This window comes from Epinephelus moara, chromosome 14 (genome assembly GCF_006386435.1).
Source record: "Epinephelus moara isolate mb chromosome 14, YSFRI_EMoa_1.0, whole genome shotgun sequence".
NCBI lineage: Eukaryota > Metazoa > Chordata > Actinopteri > Perciformes > Serranidae > Epinephelus > Epinephelus moara.
In genome coordinates, this window is record NC_065519.1 from 24,502,552 (window position 1) to 24,520,596 (window position 18,045).

General features: G+C 39.7%; 4 protein-coding genes across 5 annotated transcripts in view; 2 read left to right on the forward strand and 2 right to left on the reverse strand.

Moving 5' to 3' along the window:
* Positions 1-1,397: 1,397 nt before the first annotated feature.
* Positions 1,398-5,097, reverse strand: zbtb8os (zinc finger and BTB domain containing 8 opposite strand). The gene is made up of 7 exons (XM_050062180.1): positions 4,911-5,097; positions 4,616-4,640; positions 4,088-4,209; positions 3,903-3,985; positions 3,446-3,498; positions 2,184-2,220; positions 1,398-1,989 (listed from the first exon to the last, which is right to left on the reverse strand). The coding sequence occupies exons 1-7, from the start codon at positions 4,990-4,992 to the stop codon at positions 1,903-1,905; spliced, it is 489 nt and encodes a 162-aa protein (XP_049918137.1). The 5' UTR covers positions 4,993-5,097; the 3' UTR covers positions 1,398-1,902.
* A 36-nt stretch (positions 5,098-5,133) lies between these two features.
* LOC126401095 (histone-binding protein RBBP4) lies at positions 5,134-11,404 on the forward strand. The gene is made up of 11 exons (XM_050062179.1): positions 5,134-5,283; positions 6,077-6,224; positions 6,333-6,478; positions 6,967-7,140; positions 7,231-7,346; positions 8,402-8,562; positions 8,685-8,811; positions 8,932-9,009; positions 10,329-10,463; positions 10,551-10,661; positions 10,827-11,404. Exons 1-11 carry the CDS (start codon positions 5,268-5,270, stop codon positions 10,887-10,889), a joined length of 1,275 nt encoding a protein of 424 aa, XP_049918136.1. The 5' UTR covers positions 5,134-5,267; the 3' UTR covers positions 10,890-11,404.
* A 145-nt stretch (positions 11,405-11,549) lies between these two features.
* On the reverse strand, positions 11,550-14,063 carry LOC126401337 (syncoilin-like). The gene is made up of 4 exons (XM_050062530.1): positions 13,587-14,063; positions 11,919-12,329; positions 11,712-11,836; positions 11,550-11,632 (listed from the first exon to the last, which is right to left on the reverse strand). Exons 1-4 carry the CDS (start codon positions 14,061-14,063, stop codon positions 11,587-11,589), a joined length of 1,059 nt encoding a protein of 352 aa, XP_049918487.1. The 3' UTR covers positions 11,550-11,586.
* Positions 14,064-16,821: 2,758 nt separating this feature from the next.
* The window catches only part of LOC126400934 (uncharacterized protein KIAA1522 homolog), a 40,982-nt gene continuing 39,758 nt past the window's right edge, over positions 16,822-18,045 (forward strand). For both annotated transcript variants that reach the window (XM_050061936.1, XM_050061938.1), the window contains exon 1: positions 16,822-17,387. The gene's annotated coding sequence lies outside the window, so the exon portion shown is untranslated. The remainder of the gene's footprint in view (positions 17,388-18,045) is intronic.

The window sequence follows — 18,045 nt, forward strand, 5'->3', positions numbered from 1 at the left end:
CGCGGTGGGAGGAAGAAACACAGGAGAAGACAGTGACGTCACCACCGGAGCGCACCAAGGTTAAGATCATAGGTAAAGCCAAAGTTGGGAGGAGCAATTTGCCCCCAGTGCTCTGCTCATTTTCTTTCCAGGGATCAGGTGAGGTGGGTGCCTCTGTCACAATTTATAGTTGCAATCATAACTGCAATATCTTCATATCATCAGCAATTAACACACCTCTAACAAAGGGAGTCAGCTTGGGAGATAGGCTTATTCCTAGGTTAATGAAAATGACCAACTAATACTGTTTTCCCAAATGTTGACTCTTATCCTATTTGTGTATATATATGGAAATATTAACTAGGCCTACATATGTGCCCAACTTTGTTTTTTCCCTTTCTTTATCTACACACATCTTTGCCTCATGCATCAGCTGGAACAGGCAGCAGGGGTGTGCCGTCTTATTATGCCAGTGGCATGCCATTGAAACAGGTTGTAATGGATCCAGCATCCTCTCCACAATGGAAATTTCCACCCTGTCCTACACTTGCCAGATTCATAATGTCCTGATTGCAACCTTTGTTCAAAATCTTTAGCGAGTTGATAAACGTCACATTTTTAAGTTACGTTAGTGACAAACCCCTCAGTCAAGTTTTCTATTTTTTGGAAAGTGTCTGTGGTGGTCATCTTGAACCTTTAAAATGGCTACCACCCACACCACCCCCTGTTTATAGCTGGATCCCTCATGATAAATCAATTTGGCTTCTGAGATTAGTGGCCAATTGCCTATTTTTGAAGCCCAGGAAACAAATGAGAACATTTGCAACACACTAAACATAGAAACCGATGAATGTTAGCCTCCATAGTAGCTATGGAAGCACAATGTGCTGCACAAAGTGTGAAGTAGAAGTTGCATACACAAAATAAAGTCAACAAATGACCATAAAAGTGAATCAAATCCATTAAAACTAGGAATAAAACCTCATGAAATAACAATTAAGATGAATTAACCAATAAAAGATAAGAGACATGTGACTGAGAACTGATAAAAAATTGTTGAAATTAAATAATGCTATAAGTAGACCACCAAAATAGGATAGTACATATAAATTACAATAAATAAAATAACTAAAAACAGTATAAAATAACAGCTTAACAACTGTCAATGGATGGCCAGTATGTTATTAAACTTTATTGAAGTTACTGAGTCCTGCAGATTCTTTGGCCCAGGCATTTTTTTAATTTCAGTTTAAACATATTTGTAGCACAACTGCTTTTGTCTGTTGGCATGCATATTTACTATTTTTATGCTATTACTTGCTATAGACTCAAATGTAAAACTCTATAGTATAGCGTTATACATTTGAGGCTCCTGTTTACTGCATTGTCCTCAAAAATGACCAAACATCCACAAAATATTCAAAAGCAAGATTTTATTTTGAGGTACCAGTTACCATTTAATCATCCCGAGGAAGAAAAATAAACATCAGTAGATTTATTTACAATGACAAATAAGGCACCAGCACAACTGAAATGTGATAAATAAGAATTTTCAAAAGCATTTCCAGTAAAAGCGGGTTGACAAATGTGTTTTAAAAATGAAATACATTGTTTTACATTTACTATGCTTTAAAGTAGAGTTCAATTAATTACATGGCTTTGTGATTTCTGTAATAATGTAGTTTATAAGATATCAGTGTCATATTGCGCATCTGTATGTATCAGAGAGCTCTTCCATCGTGCACCCATAATCACAAGAAATGTTGGGAAATGCTCCTGTTTGTAAACAGTTCAACTTAAAAAGTAGAAAAGCAGATTTTACAAGTCAATAATCAGTGCCTCAGTTAAAAGGCCAGTTAAATTGGCCGAGTAGATATTCCAGTTCCATTGAACCAGGAGTGCAGTCTGCCTCTGGAGGTGTCGTCAGATATCAATGATGGCAAATATCTCTGGCTTTTCTTTATCGTGGATCTGCATTGCGGAGTATGTGATGGCTTTCACCTCAGTCCCCTGGATTTACAAGACAGGACATAACACTTTGAATAGATGCAGTTATGTGTCTTTTATTTTACATAGTTCTTCTATGAGTGTCAATGACATAAAACATAAGGTAAAACCCTCCATAGTTTTATTACATAAAGGATTATAATCTGAATAAAGGGATATTCTACAGTGACATCTTTAAACAAGCTTTAGTGTCTTACCTGTGGATGCTTTTCCAGAGAGAATTCCTCACCCCAACTTTAATAAAGAAAAGAAAAATGACCACATCAGAGAGCAGATTAAAGGAGATATATAAAACAAAAAAAATAGAAATGATAAATTATTAAAAATTAGACAGTCGAAGAAGATAACAAAAATAAGATAAAGGGGGAGGAGAGGGCAGCCAAGGTGTTATGGAAAAACTGCAGTTGCTTTTGCAGAGGAGCACATGGAAGTTTTTAAAATCTGTAGTAAAAGGTTTTTTGGGAGAGACAGGTCAGATGCAGTACTCTGATGTTTATTATCTATGCATGTTAAGTGTCCCTCCCAAACCTTAAAACCCTTTAACTTTACTAAAGGAGCAGATTTCTGGTAGGAATGCAGGTGTCTTCACAGACACTGATGTGACTGTATCAGCGTAGTCATCCAGGTTGTCTTCATTAAGATCTATGGAGTCCATGCAGCCTCTCGGACTCTATAAGGCCTTATAGGCCCATATTATATATGTTCTTGTTTCCTTTTTAGATGCTTTGAGCTTTTGTTACATGAGGGAACGAGAAGGATGAGGAAGTGATCAGTGGAGCGCAGGTGGACAACTTAAATGCTTATATACTGGTCTGCTAGCAGTTGTTGTCCGGAACTGGTAGTTTTCCTGAAGAAGGATATACACCCCAACCGGTATTAAAGAGGCAATTTCATGAGGGGAGAAAAATGGTTTGGAGTAAATACAAAGACTTTCTGGGTTAGGGGAGCATTTAGACACAACAGTCACATCAGTGCACAAACTTAGTTTAATGTAGATTATTTCTCCACCTTTGCTTTAATGACTCAGAGGAGTTGTGGACTACTCTGTGCAGAGAAGCCTGGTAGATTGACTGCAGCGTTGGGAGTAATGTACATTTGTTTTAAAAAATTTACCGGTAAGTACCTGTCTCTGAGTCGAAGCCCTTGAGCGTGTTGCCTCCTATTTACTTTGTTGTGGGTATTTGATTCATCATTATGAGCGGGGTCTGTTCATACAAATTTCTTTGGAGTGTGTAACAGATTCAGCAGAAAATTTTGTGAGAGGGAGCTTCTATTAAATATAAGTTTGTTTTCAAAAGTAATCATGGTGGAGTTAATGGGGATGAGTTTAGTAAAGAAAAAAATAACAGGACCCCACAACACTGTGGCTGCCTCTTGCGGAGTCGTTATTAAATCTTGTGAAGAGGTGCTAAAAAACGGAGGCATTGTCGTGTCAATGTGAAAAGTTAACCAAACTTACCCAATGGAGCGGATTTTGAAGTTCATTCTGTCTATGTGTAATACTTTGACCTCCTAGTGGATAGATGTAAGATATAATGGTGTTAGAGGAATAACATACAATTGACAAAAAACAAGATCTTAACATAGTCTGTCCATCAAACAACAAACAACATGCATGTTGTGTAAAATATGCACAGTAGTGTATTAACAAGCAGCTGTGGCACATGTTGTGATATAAATCTCCTTCAGGGTCACAGGGCTCTAAAGGTTATTCCAAAATACAGTCAATTTTAAGGCAAGCACAGACACACAGTCACAGAGTGTTGTACCAGTAGTGAGTTAACAGTCTGCAATCTCCACCCATGGGACAAGTTGGTAACAGGCAAACACCACAAAGAAAAGACCAGGGCCTGAATAAAACTGCGACTGTTCTTTCTTTCTTCAAAGCCACCTCATAACTGACCAACAATACTCACCCTGGGAACAAAGAAGAGATCTGCACAAAACTTGTATAACCAGTCATCTAGGAAGTGGAAAAGAAGAGACTCCATGTCGTCACCTTTTGAGAAGGGAGGAAAAGTATGCATAAAGTTTAGCTTCAGTGATCTGGAGAAAGCATGACTGAAACGATTGGTCAGTGATAAACTGGCTTTACTCTCACCCTCTGATTCAACCTCAACAGTATCAAGTGGTTCTACTGTTTCCGTGTCCGTCATGTAGCCGAACATGCCCATGGCACACTGCTCGAACGCCTCCTCTAGAGAGCTTCCCCAGGAGTGGATTCTTGGAGGAAGAGAGCAGAAAATATGATCGTGATGATTTATGAACAACAGAGTAGGGCTGCAACGGTATGAGATTTTCACAGTGCAATAACTATCGCAGGAAAAAGTGTGGTTTCACAGTATCCCATTATTACAGAATTTATATTATTTTCAGTCAGAATTAAGTTGTTGAAGTTATTTGAACAAGCATTTATTGCTATAATTGAAATTAAATTGTTGCTATAATTACTGCTTAAATAAAGGGGAGATTCTCTGTCCAGTTGCTTTTTTCCCCAAATACTGTAGATAAGCAAATGTACACAATATGATAACTGTCAACTTGTATATCACTGTATACCTTAAAACCGGTATATTGCTGCAACCCTACCACAGACAAACATTTCACTGAGATATGAAAACACACTCACTGTACATCTGCTGTATGATCCAGATCTGTAATAGTGAGACACAAGGTGACAGGATGAGCCAGAGCATGCTATTAAGACAAACTATATATGACTATATATGTAAAGTTAAACTCTGTATGGCAAATGTCACTTAATTTAGACAAACAGTTTCATTGGATTAATCAAATTAGAGCATCAATATAACATTAGCTACAGTTAGCTAACTTTAGCTGAGTGTGTAAAGAGTTTCTTATAGTTTTCTATCATAGTAAACAAGCTATGCTAGCTACATTATTCATCATAACTTCGGACTTACACTCATATTTCTTGTTAATAGGCGGGTATTTTGACTTCGTAGCTTTCTGTGCCTCTGTCAGGTCGAGCTGACGGTCGTCCATTGTTGCTGTAAGTTCGTTTAACGGTTTATAAAGTGATAACGTCTATTCGTTACCATGCTAGTTTCTTACAACCGGTTGCAACATGTATCTAAAGGAGGGCGTTCCGGATGTAGTCATGCGTTGCAATGACGACTTCCTTTCAGTTTTTTGTTGAACGCTGATTGGCCCATCCTGTTCTACGGAGTTGGCGCCATTGCGAGCCTCCGTGCTGTCTACAGAGCTGTCTCTGAAGATTTTACACTCTTTGCCGGTTTAAGTGGTTTAACCACGACACAATGGCGGACAAGGACGGTAATAGCGTTCACTTTTATGAAGTAGCTGGTTAAATATGTGTGTATGTTGTTCACAGTGATAGAAAGTAGCACTCAGGATGTACCGGTGGTTGTTGGCGCGCCAGCCAGCATCACCTTTCATTGTTAAACACCAGCCAGCTAGCTGTTAGCTGTCGTTAGCTACTAGCAGGATGGCTATGCGGGGGTTTTAATTTACGAGTTAAGTTACTTAAACACATGGAGGGACGTATTAGGCTCTCCCTCACGAGCTCAGTATAATTTTGTGGTTATTTAGTTGACTATAGCAACGTGTGCTAATGTTATCTCATCAGCAAAACAAACACTGGTGCTGGCAATTAACAAGGAAAGACTTTGCTGAGTAAGATAAAACTTTATGTCCATATCTATTTAATCCAGGCAAATTACTATGAGATGCTGAATGGCTGTTATGGATCATATTGTTACTGTACATATCATCTGTCACTGTCAATATAACTCCTGCATGCTGTGTATACAGTATGTAAATATGTGCACAACACTGTATATAATCATCCAATCTAATTTTGTTCCATTTTTATTTTCATTGTTGATGATTTTTATACATATTATCTATATAAACACCCATTTTTTTCACATACTTGTGTACATAATAGTCCTGTCTATGTTTTACCTCTGTTTGTCCAGCTTTGTGTGTCTGTTTAAGTACTTTGAGAGTAAAAGTCTTTGTATGTGTGTGGATACTTGGCCAATAACTGTGATTCTGAGAACTTTATAACGTAACTTTGTGTCGCTGGAAAATTTGACTTCTGCAGCTGCGTTTGATGATGCTGTGGAGGAGAGGGTGATCAACGAGGAGTACAAGATCTGGAAGAAGAACACCCCTTTCCTCTACGACCTGGTCATGACTCATGCCCTGGAGTGGCCCAGCCTCACTGCCCAGTGGCTGCCTGATGTCACCAGGTAAGAGGAGATTTGATTCACGTTGACATCCACCAAGACATGAGAGAGATTTGATTTTCTTACACGAACGACTATATGATATATATTTTAATTCATCCCACTTGACAGGCCAGAGGGGAAGGACTACAGCGTGCACAGATTGGTTTTGGGAACACACACTTCTGATGAGCAGAATCACCTTGTTATTGCAAGCGTTCAGCTCCCTAATGATGATGCCCAGTTTGATGCATCACACTACGACAGCGAGAAAGGAGGTGAGAGATGATGTGTGCATGGGAAGCTGTGTTGTTATAAAGATTAGAGTACACTGTATGTTGTGCCTAGCTGCTTATTGCACAAAATGAATTGATTGATGGATAAACTATGTTCTCAAATGTTAATGCCATATAATCGTGGCTTCAATTCCTTCACGGTGCCAAGTCACATAAACTAATTCACATTGCAAGCACTAGGCCCATGTAATATATCAGTATTAATATAATTCTCATCCATTGTCTCAAACAAGTTCCTGTGTTTGAATATTGTGGCAGTTCTTCTCAATGAATGAATACATTTAAATCTTGCTGAAATCTTTAATGCTTCAGAAAATATAGGTACGTATCTTTGTTTTAGATTACATTTTAGTTAATAAACTGCTATAAACCGTACTTGTATGTAGTGTACCATTAGAAGAACAAAAATTTTCTTGGACAAATACTCTTGTGCAGCAACCATCTTATCTAACTGTTGTCCTTTATTTCAGAGTTTGGAGGCTTTGGATCTGTAAGTGGGAAGATCGAGATTGAGATCAAGATCAACCATGAGGGAGAGGTGAACAGAGCCCGCTACATGCCGCAGAATCCTTGCATCATTGCCACCAAGACCCCCACTAGTGATGTACTGGTCTTTGATTACACAAAGCACCCTTCCAAACCTGGTAGGATTACAGCCACAATACATTTTCTGATGAGTTTTCAAGTGTTGTTTCGGTGCAATTTTTGAAACATTGTTTTTATTTCTATTAAAGATCCTTCGGGAGAATGCACCCCAGATCTGCGGTTGAGAGGCCACCAGAAGGAGGGTTATGGCCTCTCGTGGAACCCGAACCTCAGCGGCTGCCTCCTCAGTGCGTCTGATGACCATGTAAGCAACCTTTCACAATATACCTGAACTCTTCTGTCTATAGTCTCTCTTCCTATTTTACAGCGTGTTAACTAGAACCTTGTGTTTCCTGTGGCTCATGTTGAATATTAAAGTAAGAATGAATTTGTTACTTTTCTACTTAAAAGGAGAGTAAGGATCTTTCAAATTGGGTTGTATGTGGCACCTACCCATGGTCAATGTATTACATACAGTTTGGATAAGCAGGCAGGAGTACAGATACAGAAGTTAAGCAAAAAATTAAGTACCAGTTTAAGTTTATTATTGTTTATTTAGAATATCTTCACCACTTTACCTTGCTGCCAGACAGTAATTTCAGACCTGGAGCTGAAGACGTTATGTTGCGTTCTTCAAAGCCAGACTCCATTTAGAAAAACAGTGATTTAACGTCACTGAACACCTGAGCTGCTGAGCTACCACTGCCTCAATCAGTTAGTTTGTTTGTGTTATTGTGTGACTTTGGTGAATCTGAACTAACCATTTTAAAACACCTAAGTCACACAATAAAGCTAGATAACTAACTAATCGAGGCAGCAGTAGACCAGCAGCTCCCTGTGTTCAGCATGCTTAAATTACTGTTTTTCTCAATGGAGTCTGGTGGCATTGAAGAGCGCATAGATTGGAGACTGAGGCTGTGAACAGCTTCCCTGTCAGAACGGGATGTCTTTGTCAAGGTAACATGGTGAAAATATTCTAAATATAGCATACACTTAATCATTTTCTTTTTAAAGTGGACCTTTTATAGGTGGCTAAAATACATTTTGCAGCTGCCCCTGTCCACACGAATAAGCTACTTAGCTCCCATGGCAATGCTCCTGTCTGCTTCTCTAAACTTTAGGGGTGCCAGCCTACATCTTTTGCAGGTAATACACTGACTATGGATAAGTACTTCATGCAACCCTACTTAAAAAGATCCAAGCTATCTCTGTAACTAGTCTTTTATTTGTGTTGACCTATCTGTTGTTGTTATGGCAAAGCATTGTGTAACTTTTAATTGTTGTTAATACGTTTTCTACCACTACTCTGCTCTTTGACAGACAATCTGCCTATGGGACATCAGCACAGTGCCCAAGGAGGGAAAGATAGTGGACGCCAAGACCATCTTCACAGGCCACACAGCAGTGGTGGAGGATGTTTCCTGGCACCTGCTCCACGAGTCGCTCTTTGGGTCCGTGGCGGACGACCAGAAACTCATGATGTGAGCACCTCTTACGTTGGCAACAAAATATGTTAACAATGTGATGACTCAGAACAATGAAAGCTAAAGTTCTGTTTCATTTTTCTTTCTTAACAATGGTGCTTTTGTCTGTTTTGGCACAGCTGGGACACGCGCTCCAACAACACCTCCAAACCCAGCCATGCAGTAGATGCCCACACTGCTGAGGTCAACTGCTTGTCCTTCAATCCCTACAGCGAGTTCATCCTGGCCACTGGCTCTGCCGATAAGGTGGGTCCACTCTTTCTCTGTAGAGCTGTTACAAAGCATGTTGCCATCTGGTGATGTAGAATCTGTTCTCATCTTTTACGAGGGGAATCATTTAAAGCTGAAGCTACTTTTTATTTTTAGACTGTGGCTCTTTGGGACCTGAGGAACTTGAAGCTGAAGCTACACTCATTTGAGTCGCACAAGGACGAGATCTTCCAGGTAATAAGTTACACTCTGATCAGTTACATTCATCTGAAATAGTTTGTTGCAGAGTTATTGTTTGGCTGATCTGGAGTTATGTTTTGTTTTAAATGTTGGCAAAGAAAATCTGACTACAGCTCCAGATGGAGTAGATTCATAAGAAAGAAAAGACGACTTGTAGCTCATTAATCATGTCGTGCAGTCAAGCACACATGCCACTGCTGAATGAACCTTACACTCCAGCCTCTGTGACATCGAGCATGTTAGAGTTGTTATCCACCCGATCTGATTCCATGGAGTTGTTGTAAACACCCACAAACAAACCGGCCACAGTCAGCCAACTGTTAGACCCGTTTTATTCTTGTTGATTGTGCCTATTGTTTTTTCCTTTTATTAGTGCAGTGGGACAAAGTACAAAATGATGACACATTAGACAGATATAGATGTAACAAAGTATACAGACAGTAATACCAGACAAATGGAGATTATTATTTGAATATGGTGCAGATTTGTAGTTGTTTTTGTCGGTGGGAGTATGGTTTGTGCATGTATGAAAGTGTGTCTTATATTCATATATGCCTAACTGAAACCAGAGGTATGTGCAAGGAAGAGAAGAGTGAAATAAATAATAATAATAATCTTAATTCTAAAAAAAAAAAAAAAAGGCAGATGCTATTTGCACCTAGGGTGTAAATAGGCAATGTGGCTTTTTACATTCGGGTGTATATGACCCCGCCTCCCATGGGCGCATGGGGAGTGAGGAGTCTGAGAAGTCCAGCGCTCTTCATAAAACATTCAGGACGCCACAGTTTATTATACACTACTGAAGCTGCTCCTCTTTTTGGAACCGCTGCGGAGTCTGTAATAATTTTGCTTTCAGCCATGCTTGTTGTTTCCGTGGGTAACAGTATGACTTCAACATGTCAACAAGTTCAAATATCACGAGTATCGCAATATGATTTTTTTTATATGATATTAAAAATGATACTGGTATTATCGTGAACGAAGTGATATGGCACTCCCCTACTTCCAACCATGACACGTCAAAGCGATGAGTACTAGCCATTCACAGATCTCAGTGGGATCCATAATAATGCGTCATAGAGATGGTTGTAAATAGCCGCAGTGTGACTGTTGTCACCTGGGTGCAAATAGACACTCCGAAAAAAAAAAAATTACATGTGCACATACACTCATATGTACAGTATACATATATCACTAATAAAATAGTAAAGACAACTGTGGTTCTGTTCAGCCAGGGAGAGGCAGCCAGGCCGGGTTTTATTTTTAGTTTTTCGTTGCAGAAATGTAACATCTGGCCCATCTCTACCCAACAGGTTCAGTGGTCTCCTCACAACGAAACCATCCTGGCCTCCAGCGGCACCGACAGGCGGCTCAACGTCTGGGACCTCAGTAAGATTGGAGAGGAACAGTCACCAGAGGATGCTGAGGACGGCCCTCCTGAGCTGCTGGTCAGTTGTGACAAAAACCATCACTGTGTGTGTTTTAAATTGTATTTAAACTGCTGTACTGATCCCTCCTGCTCTGTCTCTCTTTAGTTCATCCATGGCGGACACACAGCAAAGATCTCCGACTTCTCGTGGAACCCTAACGAGCCATGGGTCATCTGCTCTGTATCAGAGGACAACATCATGCAAGTGTGGCAGATGGTAAGAGCTTTGTGTGTCACATGGGGGCGTCTGAGGTACATGAAATTATGTGGGATTATAAGGAGCAACAAGTATCAGACGCAGTAAGGATATAACATTGAAGTGCATTTATTAACATTGAGCAGCAGTTACAGTGAATATGCTTCTGAATTGTTTCTTGTACAGGCTGAAAATATCTACAACGACGAGGACCCAGAAGGTGCAGCAGATTCAGAGGTCCAGGCATGAGTCCTGTCTCCACATCTCTTCATTCAACCTGCTCATTAAAAATGGATCCATTTTCCAGCGCTGGGTGCATACGCAGTAATCTCTTTTTAAAACACATTTTGGGCAGCAAAGTTTTTTTGTAGAACATTTAAACAATAAAATGCTGTCATCACGTCCTAAGGTATTTAAAGTCTGTATTGGTGAGATCTCTTTAGATCTTTGTAGTTTCTCAAACTCCCAGTACTCAACTCTGGCTCGTGATGAAACCAACACAGATGTGTCCAGTTTTCAGGTTTGCTTTCTGATGGTTTTATTTCTTTCTTCCTGATTAGTTGTGCTGACATCATTTCTACAAAGATCCATTTTTAATAAGAATTGTACATATTGTAGGTTTTTCTGGTAAATTGCTTGATATTCATAGTATGAATTTTCCAGATTGTCTTTGTCTCTTTATGTGTTGTTTTTTTTCTCTGCATTTTTTCTGTGTTCCATCTAATCTCTTGTGTACTTAAGTATATTCATAATAAAATATTTACAGTAAATCTGTTTGCTTTGTTTCTTGGCACAGCATGCCAGATGTTAAGTTGTAGTAAGAGTCATTTCTGCAGAAGCAAAAACAAATTATGCATTATTTGTTATCTTTTCTATATCCAATTTAAATGCTCTACTGTGGTTTGGTCTGTGTGTAAGTACTCAAAAATATCCACTGGAAACAAAATCAGGGATCCTCCTCTGCAGTGGCTTCACTAGGTTCATCTCGGCCTCTATGAAACAACACACTTGTTAGTCCTGATGTCACAGTTCAAATTAAAGTAAAGAGTAAAAAGCTTGGCGTAAACCCACCTCAGAAATGTCAGCTCTTTTAAAAGGCCATTATTATAATCCTCCAGAGCTGTCTTAGATTTTCTTTGAACTTCAAACTCCACTTCTAGTTCTCTCAGGGTTTCTCTTAATCTCTCCACAGTCTCCTGCAAACAGAGAAACATCTCGGTTGGTCTCGTTTTACCAAACATCCTTTCTTGACCTTCTACTTGACTTCGGTCACTGTACCTTGTGTTGTGTGACGCTCTCCTCCCTCCCCCTCTCCATCAGAGAGATCCTTTGCTCCAGACACGCTCTCTGCACTTCAAGTCTCTGTATATCATCCTTCAGGGGCCCCAGCTTGGTCCTCAGATCCGTAGCCTGCTCCCTGCTCTTCCTCAAGGCGTCCTCCCCAACTTGCCTCCTCCTCAGCAGGGCCATGAGCCGAGGCTCGTACCAGCCCTCCAGTGCCCTCACGCTGCCGCTGAGCCGTCGCTGCAGCCTGACCGAAGCCTGCCGGCACTGGCTGACGTCGCTCATGGCCCTGGGCCTGCGCGCCTTAGAGGCCTGGTCCCTCAGGGTGTTGAGCTGGTTCTGCTGGGCCTCCTGGAGCTGGGACAACTCCTGTGTGAGGCTTTCAATGTGGGCCTTGAGCTCCTCCTATGGATGAATAAAAACAGAATACACAACACTCTGGCATAATTGAGCAAAGCAGTAAACCAAGATGTGCAGAAAAATGCAAATTGTAGAGGACATTTGTTAAAGATTTCACATAAGTCAGCAGGTGATTAAACAATTAGGCAAGAAAAACATACATATAAATCTACATCCTACATATTAATTGTATACAAGTTATTTCAAGTAACCAACATGTCTTGCTGGTCATACATTTTTATACATGTTAAATTGTTTTAAAACATTTTTAAACTTACAAAGTTCATGATTTTAGTTCCTCACTACAGCTGTTGTATAAATTAGTCACAAAAATGCATTTATTTTTTGTGCATCAAGTTTAGCATAATTTATTCTCGTATGCACAACAATTACAGAGAAGCAGTTATTAATTTAGTTTAATTTAATTTAATTTAACATTTAGATCTCAGGCTCCCTCCAAAAATGCTCTTACAGTATGTAGGAAAAGAAAATCAAGCAGTCATTCCTGATTCTTTCTTTCTTAAACATGCACATACTGCTCTAAAGCCATATCCACTTTATCTCATTTAAAAAAAACATTTGCATACCAACACATGGTCATTTATTTTTAACTCCATATATGAATTTTACTGTTTTAAGAGCTGCCAACTTTTGAAATTTTAGAGCCTTTAATTTAATCAAAAGAGGTTTTTTTTGGTTCCTGATAGTAGTTTAAGATACTCGTGGGTCTCTATTGAAGTATGAAAATATATTTCTGATTCCTCCGCACCTCTACACAATCTGTAAGGTATGAGACTATTATAAGTGAACAATATAAGATGCATAATTATAACATTTTAAACAGTATTTCTATAGAGATAATGTTGCTTTAACATGATTTATATTTGGTTTCCAGCATAGTGTGTTGTATGTTATCACTCCCAAAATTTGGACTTCATGCACTCTCTCAGTCTAAACATCATTTATTGTAAGTTTACTTTGTAGATTTCATTAAATAATAATTAGTTTTCTGCTACATGCCTTAAATTCAGTACTGACCCCTTAGGTTTGTTGCAAATATTAACTTGTTTTTTAAAATGTTGGTTATAGTATCTGCTGCAAAACTTATTTTTCACTTGAGACAAATTAAGAAAAAGGTTAAATTTACAGAAGATTATCAAGGTGGAATATTTCTTAAACTCCATACAAACAAGCCACTACTATCTGCTATGACTAGCTACAGTCAATCAGTCCTCCGGGAGTGATCAACCCTGTGGTTCCTACCTGTGTGACAGCAGACTGAGCCACCTCGTGCTCCTGTTCAGCCAGCGTCACCTGGCTCTGGATGCAGTCTCTGGCTGTGGCAAACAGTTTCCTCTTCACCTCCTTCACTTCCTCATAAACAGCTACATAATCCAGCTGAGCCAGCGTGAGCAGCCTCCGTGTCTCCTGCAGCTTCCCTCTCAGGTGCCCGATAACCCGCAGAATGGGTTCCTGGAGACCGAGGAGCTCTTCTATGAGCTCGTCCCTCTGTGTCTCCAGGTGGGACACTTGCTGGATGCAGTGGTCAAAAAGTCGCCCCAGGTTGTTCATGACTGCCTGGTCCATTTGTAATTGGGGATGTGGTGTACGCTCATCCAGGGGAATGATGGTCTCTGTGTCAGAGTCAGTATGGTTGCTGTGTGTTACATCTTCAGCAAGTTCAATGTGTGAGTCCTCAAATGCCATGTTTGTACCATCCTCTGCTGTTTGCTTGTCCATGGCCTTCTAAGAGGCTAGGAGAAAGGAGAAGGAGAGAACGACCGTTAATCAAGTGACCCAGTGATAACTGATGATATTGTGGTTTTGACATCCCTTTAATCTGCTCATTCTTTTAAGGCTGTTTTGCATCACAAAGCAAGTTAAAGTCAATTTAATCATGTTGAAACTCCAAAGATCACACACACTAGAAAACCTTAAAAACCTCCACTGTCAGAATCTGTATCTGATGAGCAACACTTCATATTAACTTATATTTCTACTTACTTTGTTCGGAGATGACAGTCCTGACAGCTACGAGCACAGCTTGCTTTAAACTTTAAGGACAGCTCTTCAGTGTGTCTGTCTCTAGCAAAACAGAGGCACACTTTGTGTTTATTAATAACACCGGAGGCATGGGGGAAACTCTATCTAAGACTCTCTCATACCCCCCCAGGGGATCACAAACTGTGTCAGTGCTGAGGGCAGACTGGCCTACATGCTCTGGATGCACCAGCTAACACATGTCTGGTCCAGCCTGGGTGGCACAGAGAGCTATTTATATACAGATGTTTGTATGTGTGTATATAAGAAAGGGGTGACATCATGACTGAAAAGTGTTTTGAGCAGTAACCTTCCTCAACTTTCTGCCTTTTGGGCCTCAGACGACTGCTCAGGGAGAGGAGGTGGTAACATTAGCCGCTCTATTCTTTTAATAGCTTTCTTCAGTACTGAGCTCAGCTGCGGATAAAGTTTGCATGGCTCATATACAGTATTTGTTTGTAGTGTTTTGCATACTGCCCATCAAATACATCACGTACAAAAGGAAACAAACACACATCGCCACACACAAGGATACGCAAGGAGGAATCTCATGAAGCAGGCAATTTGTGTCATATTTTGTATCATATAATATGCCATATTCCACATGGAAAAGAAACCCCATTAAAATAAAGATAAAGAACCCCCTGTTGGTTTATCCAAAGTGCCTTTATGATAACATGACTGCATCATCTGTGTCCATGGCAACATCGTGTCAATGTAAAGATGGACACCACTACTGGAGGTAATGGAGGACCACTGGGACTGATAATTGAAGGATTACATGCTTAGAGAGAAACTGGACTGCAGGTGACACCCTGAAATAGTCTAATATGGCTTCTCTTGAGGTGACGCAAGCATTTTATTTTTCAATTTCTGATAAGTTTCTATTTTCCTGTGTATATTGAACTGAATATGCATGTCTACGTACGATGAACTTTCATATAACCCATGTCTAATTTTTTTTTTTCATAAATAACAAATAAATAGATATTGACTTACAAAGGTGTTGAATCAAGACATACATGTAGAGACAGTGGGCGGCCACTTATCACACCACAATATGTTTCTAGTACTTGTTCAGACAAAGTCAGGCCTAATGTTTGAGACATATATGAGCTACTTCATGCAGTTCTCAATAAAAAAATCCTTCTGGGTTCTCAAATTAAAAGTCTCCATTACATAACTATTATATACCAAGTCAATCCATTCATCAACACTAGGTATTTCTTTTTCCTCCATTCTAGTTCCTCCAATCTGATCAGGTACATTGTTCAATTTTATTTTGATATGTTTATGTTATTTCCTGGTCATGTTCAGTGTTTTAATTGTTATTATTTTAATTTATTTTGATTTATTAGGCCTCTGCCCTGGTGATAGCCATGACTAAAGGCATTATGTTTTCACGTTGTCTGTCTGTGCATCCCATTCTTGTGAATGCAATATCTCAAGAGTGCCTTGGGGGAATTTCTTCAAATTTGGCACAAACTTCCAATTGGACCTGAGGATAAACTGATTACATTTTGATGGTCAGAGCTCAAAGGTCAAGATCACTGTGACCTTGTTTGCCCCATGCCCATGAACATGACATCTTAAGAACTCCTCGAGGGAATTTCTTCAAATTTGGCACAAACGTCCACTTAAACTCAGGGATGAACTATTAGATTTTGGTGGTCAGAGGTCAAAGGTCACTGTGACCTCACAAAATATGTTTGTCAAGATTTTTTTTTTTTTTTTTGACAAAATTTCACACAAATATCTAACAGGGTAAAAATTAAGTGATGACATTTTATACCCAAAAGGTCAGAGGTTAACTTCACTGTGACACCATAATGTTCTGCAAAACCACTTTTCTGTCCATTATTGAACATTATCACACAGGAACAGAAGGGAGAAATACTGAACCATATTGGTGACTCTAAACTTGGTTTGGGTATCCACCTTGAAACTGTAAAAATCTTCTGTGCTGCAGGGTTGAAGATGTGTGTGACGCATCAACATTTTAGAATGTGCAGCTTCTTTGCAGCATCATCCATACTTGAGGCATTGTCAGATGTCATGGCTACATGAGTCTGGACAGACACGTAAAATATAAACTGTAACTGCAACTTGACAGGTTTGCATATGCATATAACTGCAAGGCACTAATTCCAGCTTTTATACATATTTCCATATTGTGTTGCTTGTATATATAAAACCTGATAAATATTGTCACCCTTTGTAAAGGAAACTGTCAACTTATGTTGAAATGTGGGAAATAACCAAATAAAGAAAGTTAAAAAAAAAAGAAGAGCTAAATGCAATGTATGTCCTGTCTATGAATTAATTTGTACTTACATTGTGTGCAATATTTATTTATTTATTTCCTTTGTGTGGAATAATTTTAACTTATTTTATGTTCACAGCAAAAGTTGTCACTGCTCACTGCATTGTATTTATTTACAATGTAAAAGGAATTTAATTGAATTGTGAGACATTATTTGTCACTCATATTTTATGTATGTAAACAGCTAATATCCATATGTACATACACATTCATAGCATTTCCTCAGGGGACATTTTCTTTACATAAAAAAAGCTGTAAACACAAGCCGAGTGTGGGAACGGTAAAGTCCTCCTTGCACTGTGTCACTTGCTGTTCCGCCATCTCACCGCTAGATGTCCTCACAACACCGACCGCAGCCTCGCGCCCTCACCTGAGCGCGCCCAGGCTCCTCCAGGTGGGAGCTGCAGGTCGACACCAACTTCACTTCACTTCCTCCCTGCGGTCCACTGGAGCGTCCACAGACAAACAGCACGGGGCAGTGGGAGAAGTAACTTCAGCCTCCATCCACACGAAACAGACCCGTACCCGCGGGTACACACACATCCAGAGTCCCGTCGCTTCCTCAAGTGCTTCTCACGGAAATGGTTCACCTGAAGTTTCGGTGAAAGTTTGGGAGTTGGGGAGGAAGGAGACGCAGCGGGGAGACGCTGCAAATGGAGAGAGGGTGAATTAACCCATCTGGATCAGCAAAGTTCAGCAAGGTATGAGAAAGTTTTCTTTGTCGTTGTGTAGCCTATGTTTGAACAGAGAACTGCAGTCATTAGTAGCCTTTGATTCCTTCTCATAAAGCCTGCTAAACTTTTCTTTGGCGTGGTTAATGGTGAAAAATACACTTAAATGTTGTTTTAAATAGCTTAAATCACGGTTAAATAACATTAGGATTGACTGAATCAGCTTTCAAGTATGTCTAAGTACATTTCTAAGTGTTGTCTGATTAGTTTACTACAGTTACTGCTTTATAAAAATATATAGGATAAGATCAGACTTAAAAATAAATAAATTACTCCCCACATATTAAACCAGTGTTCCCCAGTGTAATCAGATAAAGCGAGTTCTTGATAGATGACAGGAGATCCAGGTTGAGTATAGGCATGCATGGAAAACTAGGTGTGGGAGATTTGCTTAACTTGGCCTTGAGGGATCCCAAGCAAGAGGTAATTTAAGACCTGCAGTGCTCCTCTCTGCTGATGACAATGAAGACTATTGTGTTCTTCCCCGTCACTGACCCAGCAGCATGGGGCTCTGACACTTGGTTTAATCTATGCCAGTCAATGACAGGAGTCTGCTCTTACATAGATCCATTGCTTGTTGATTAACCTGACAGAGATAACATGCTTCTGAGGGGTCTCCCCCTGTCCC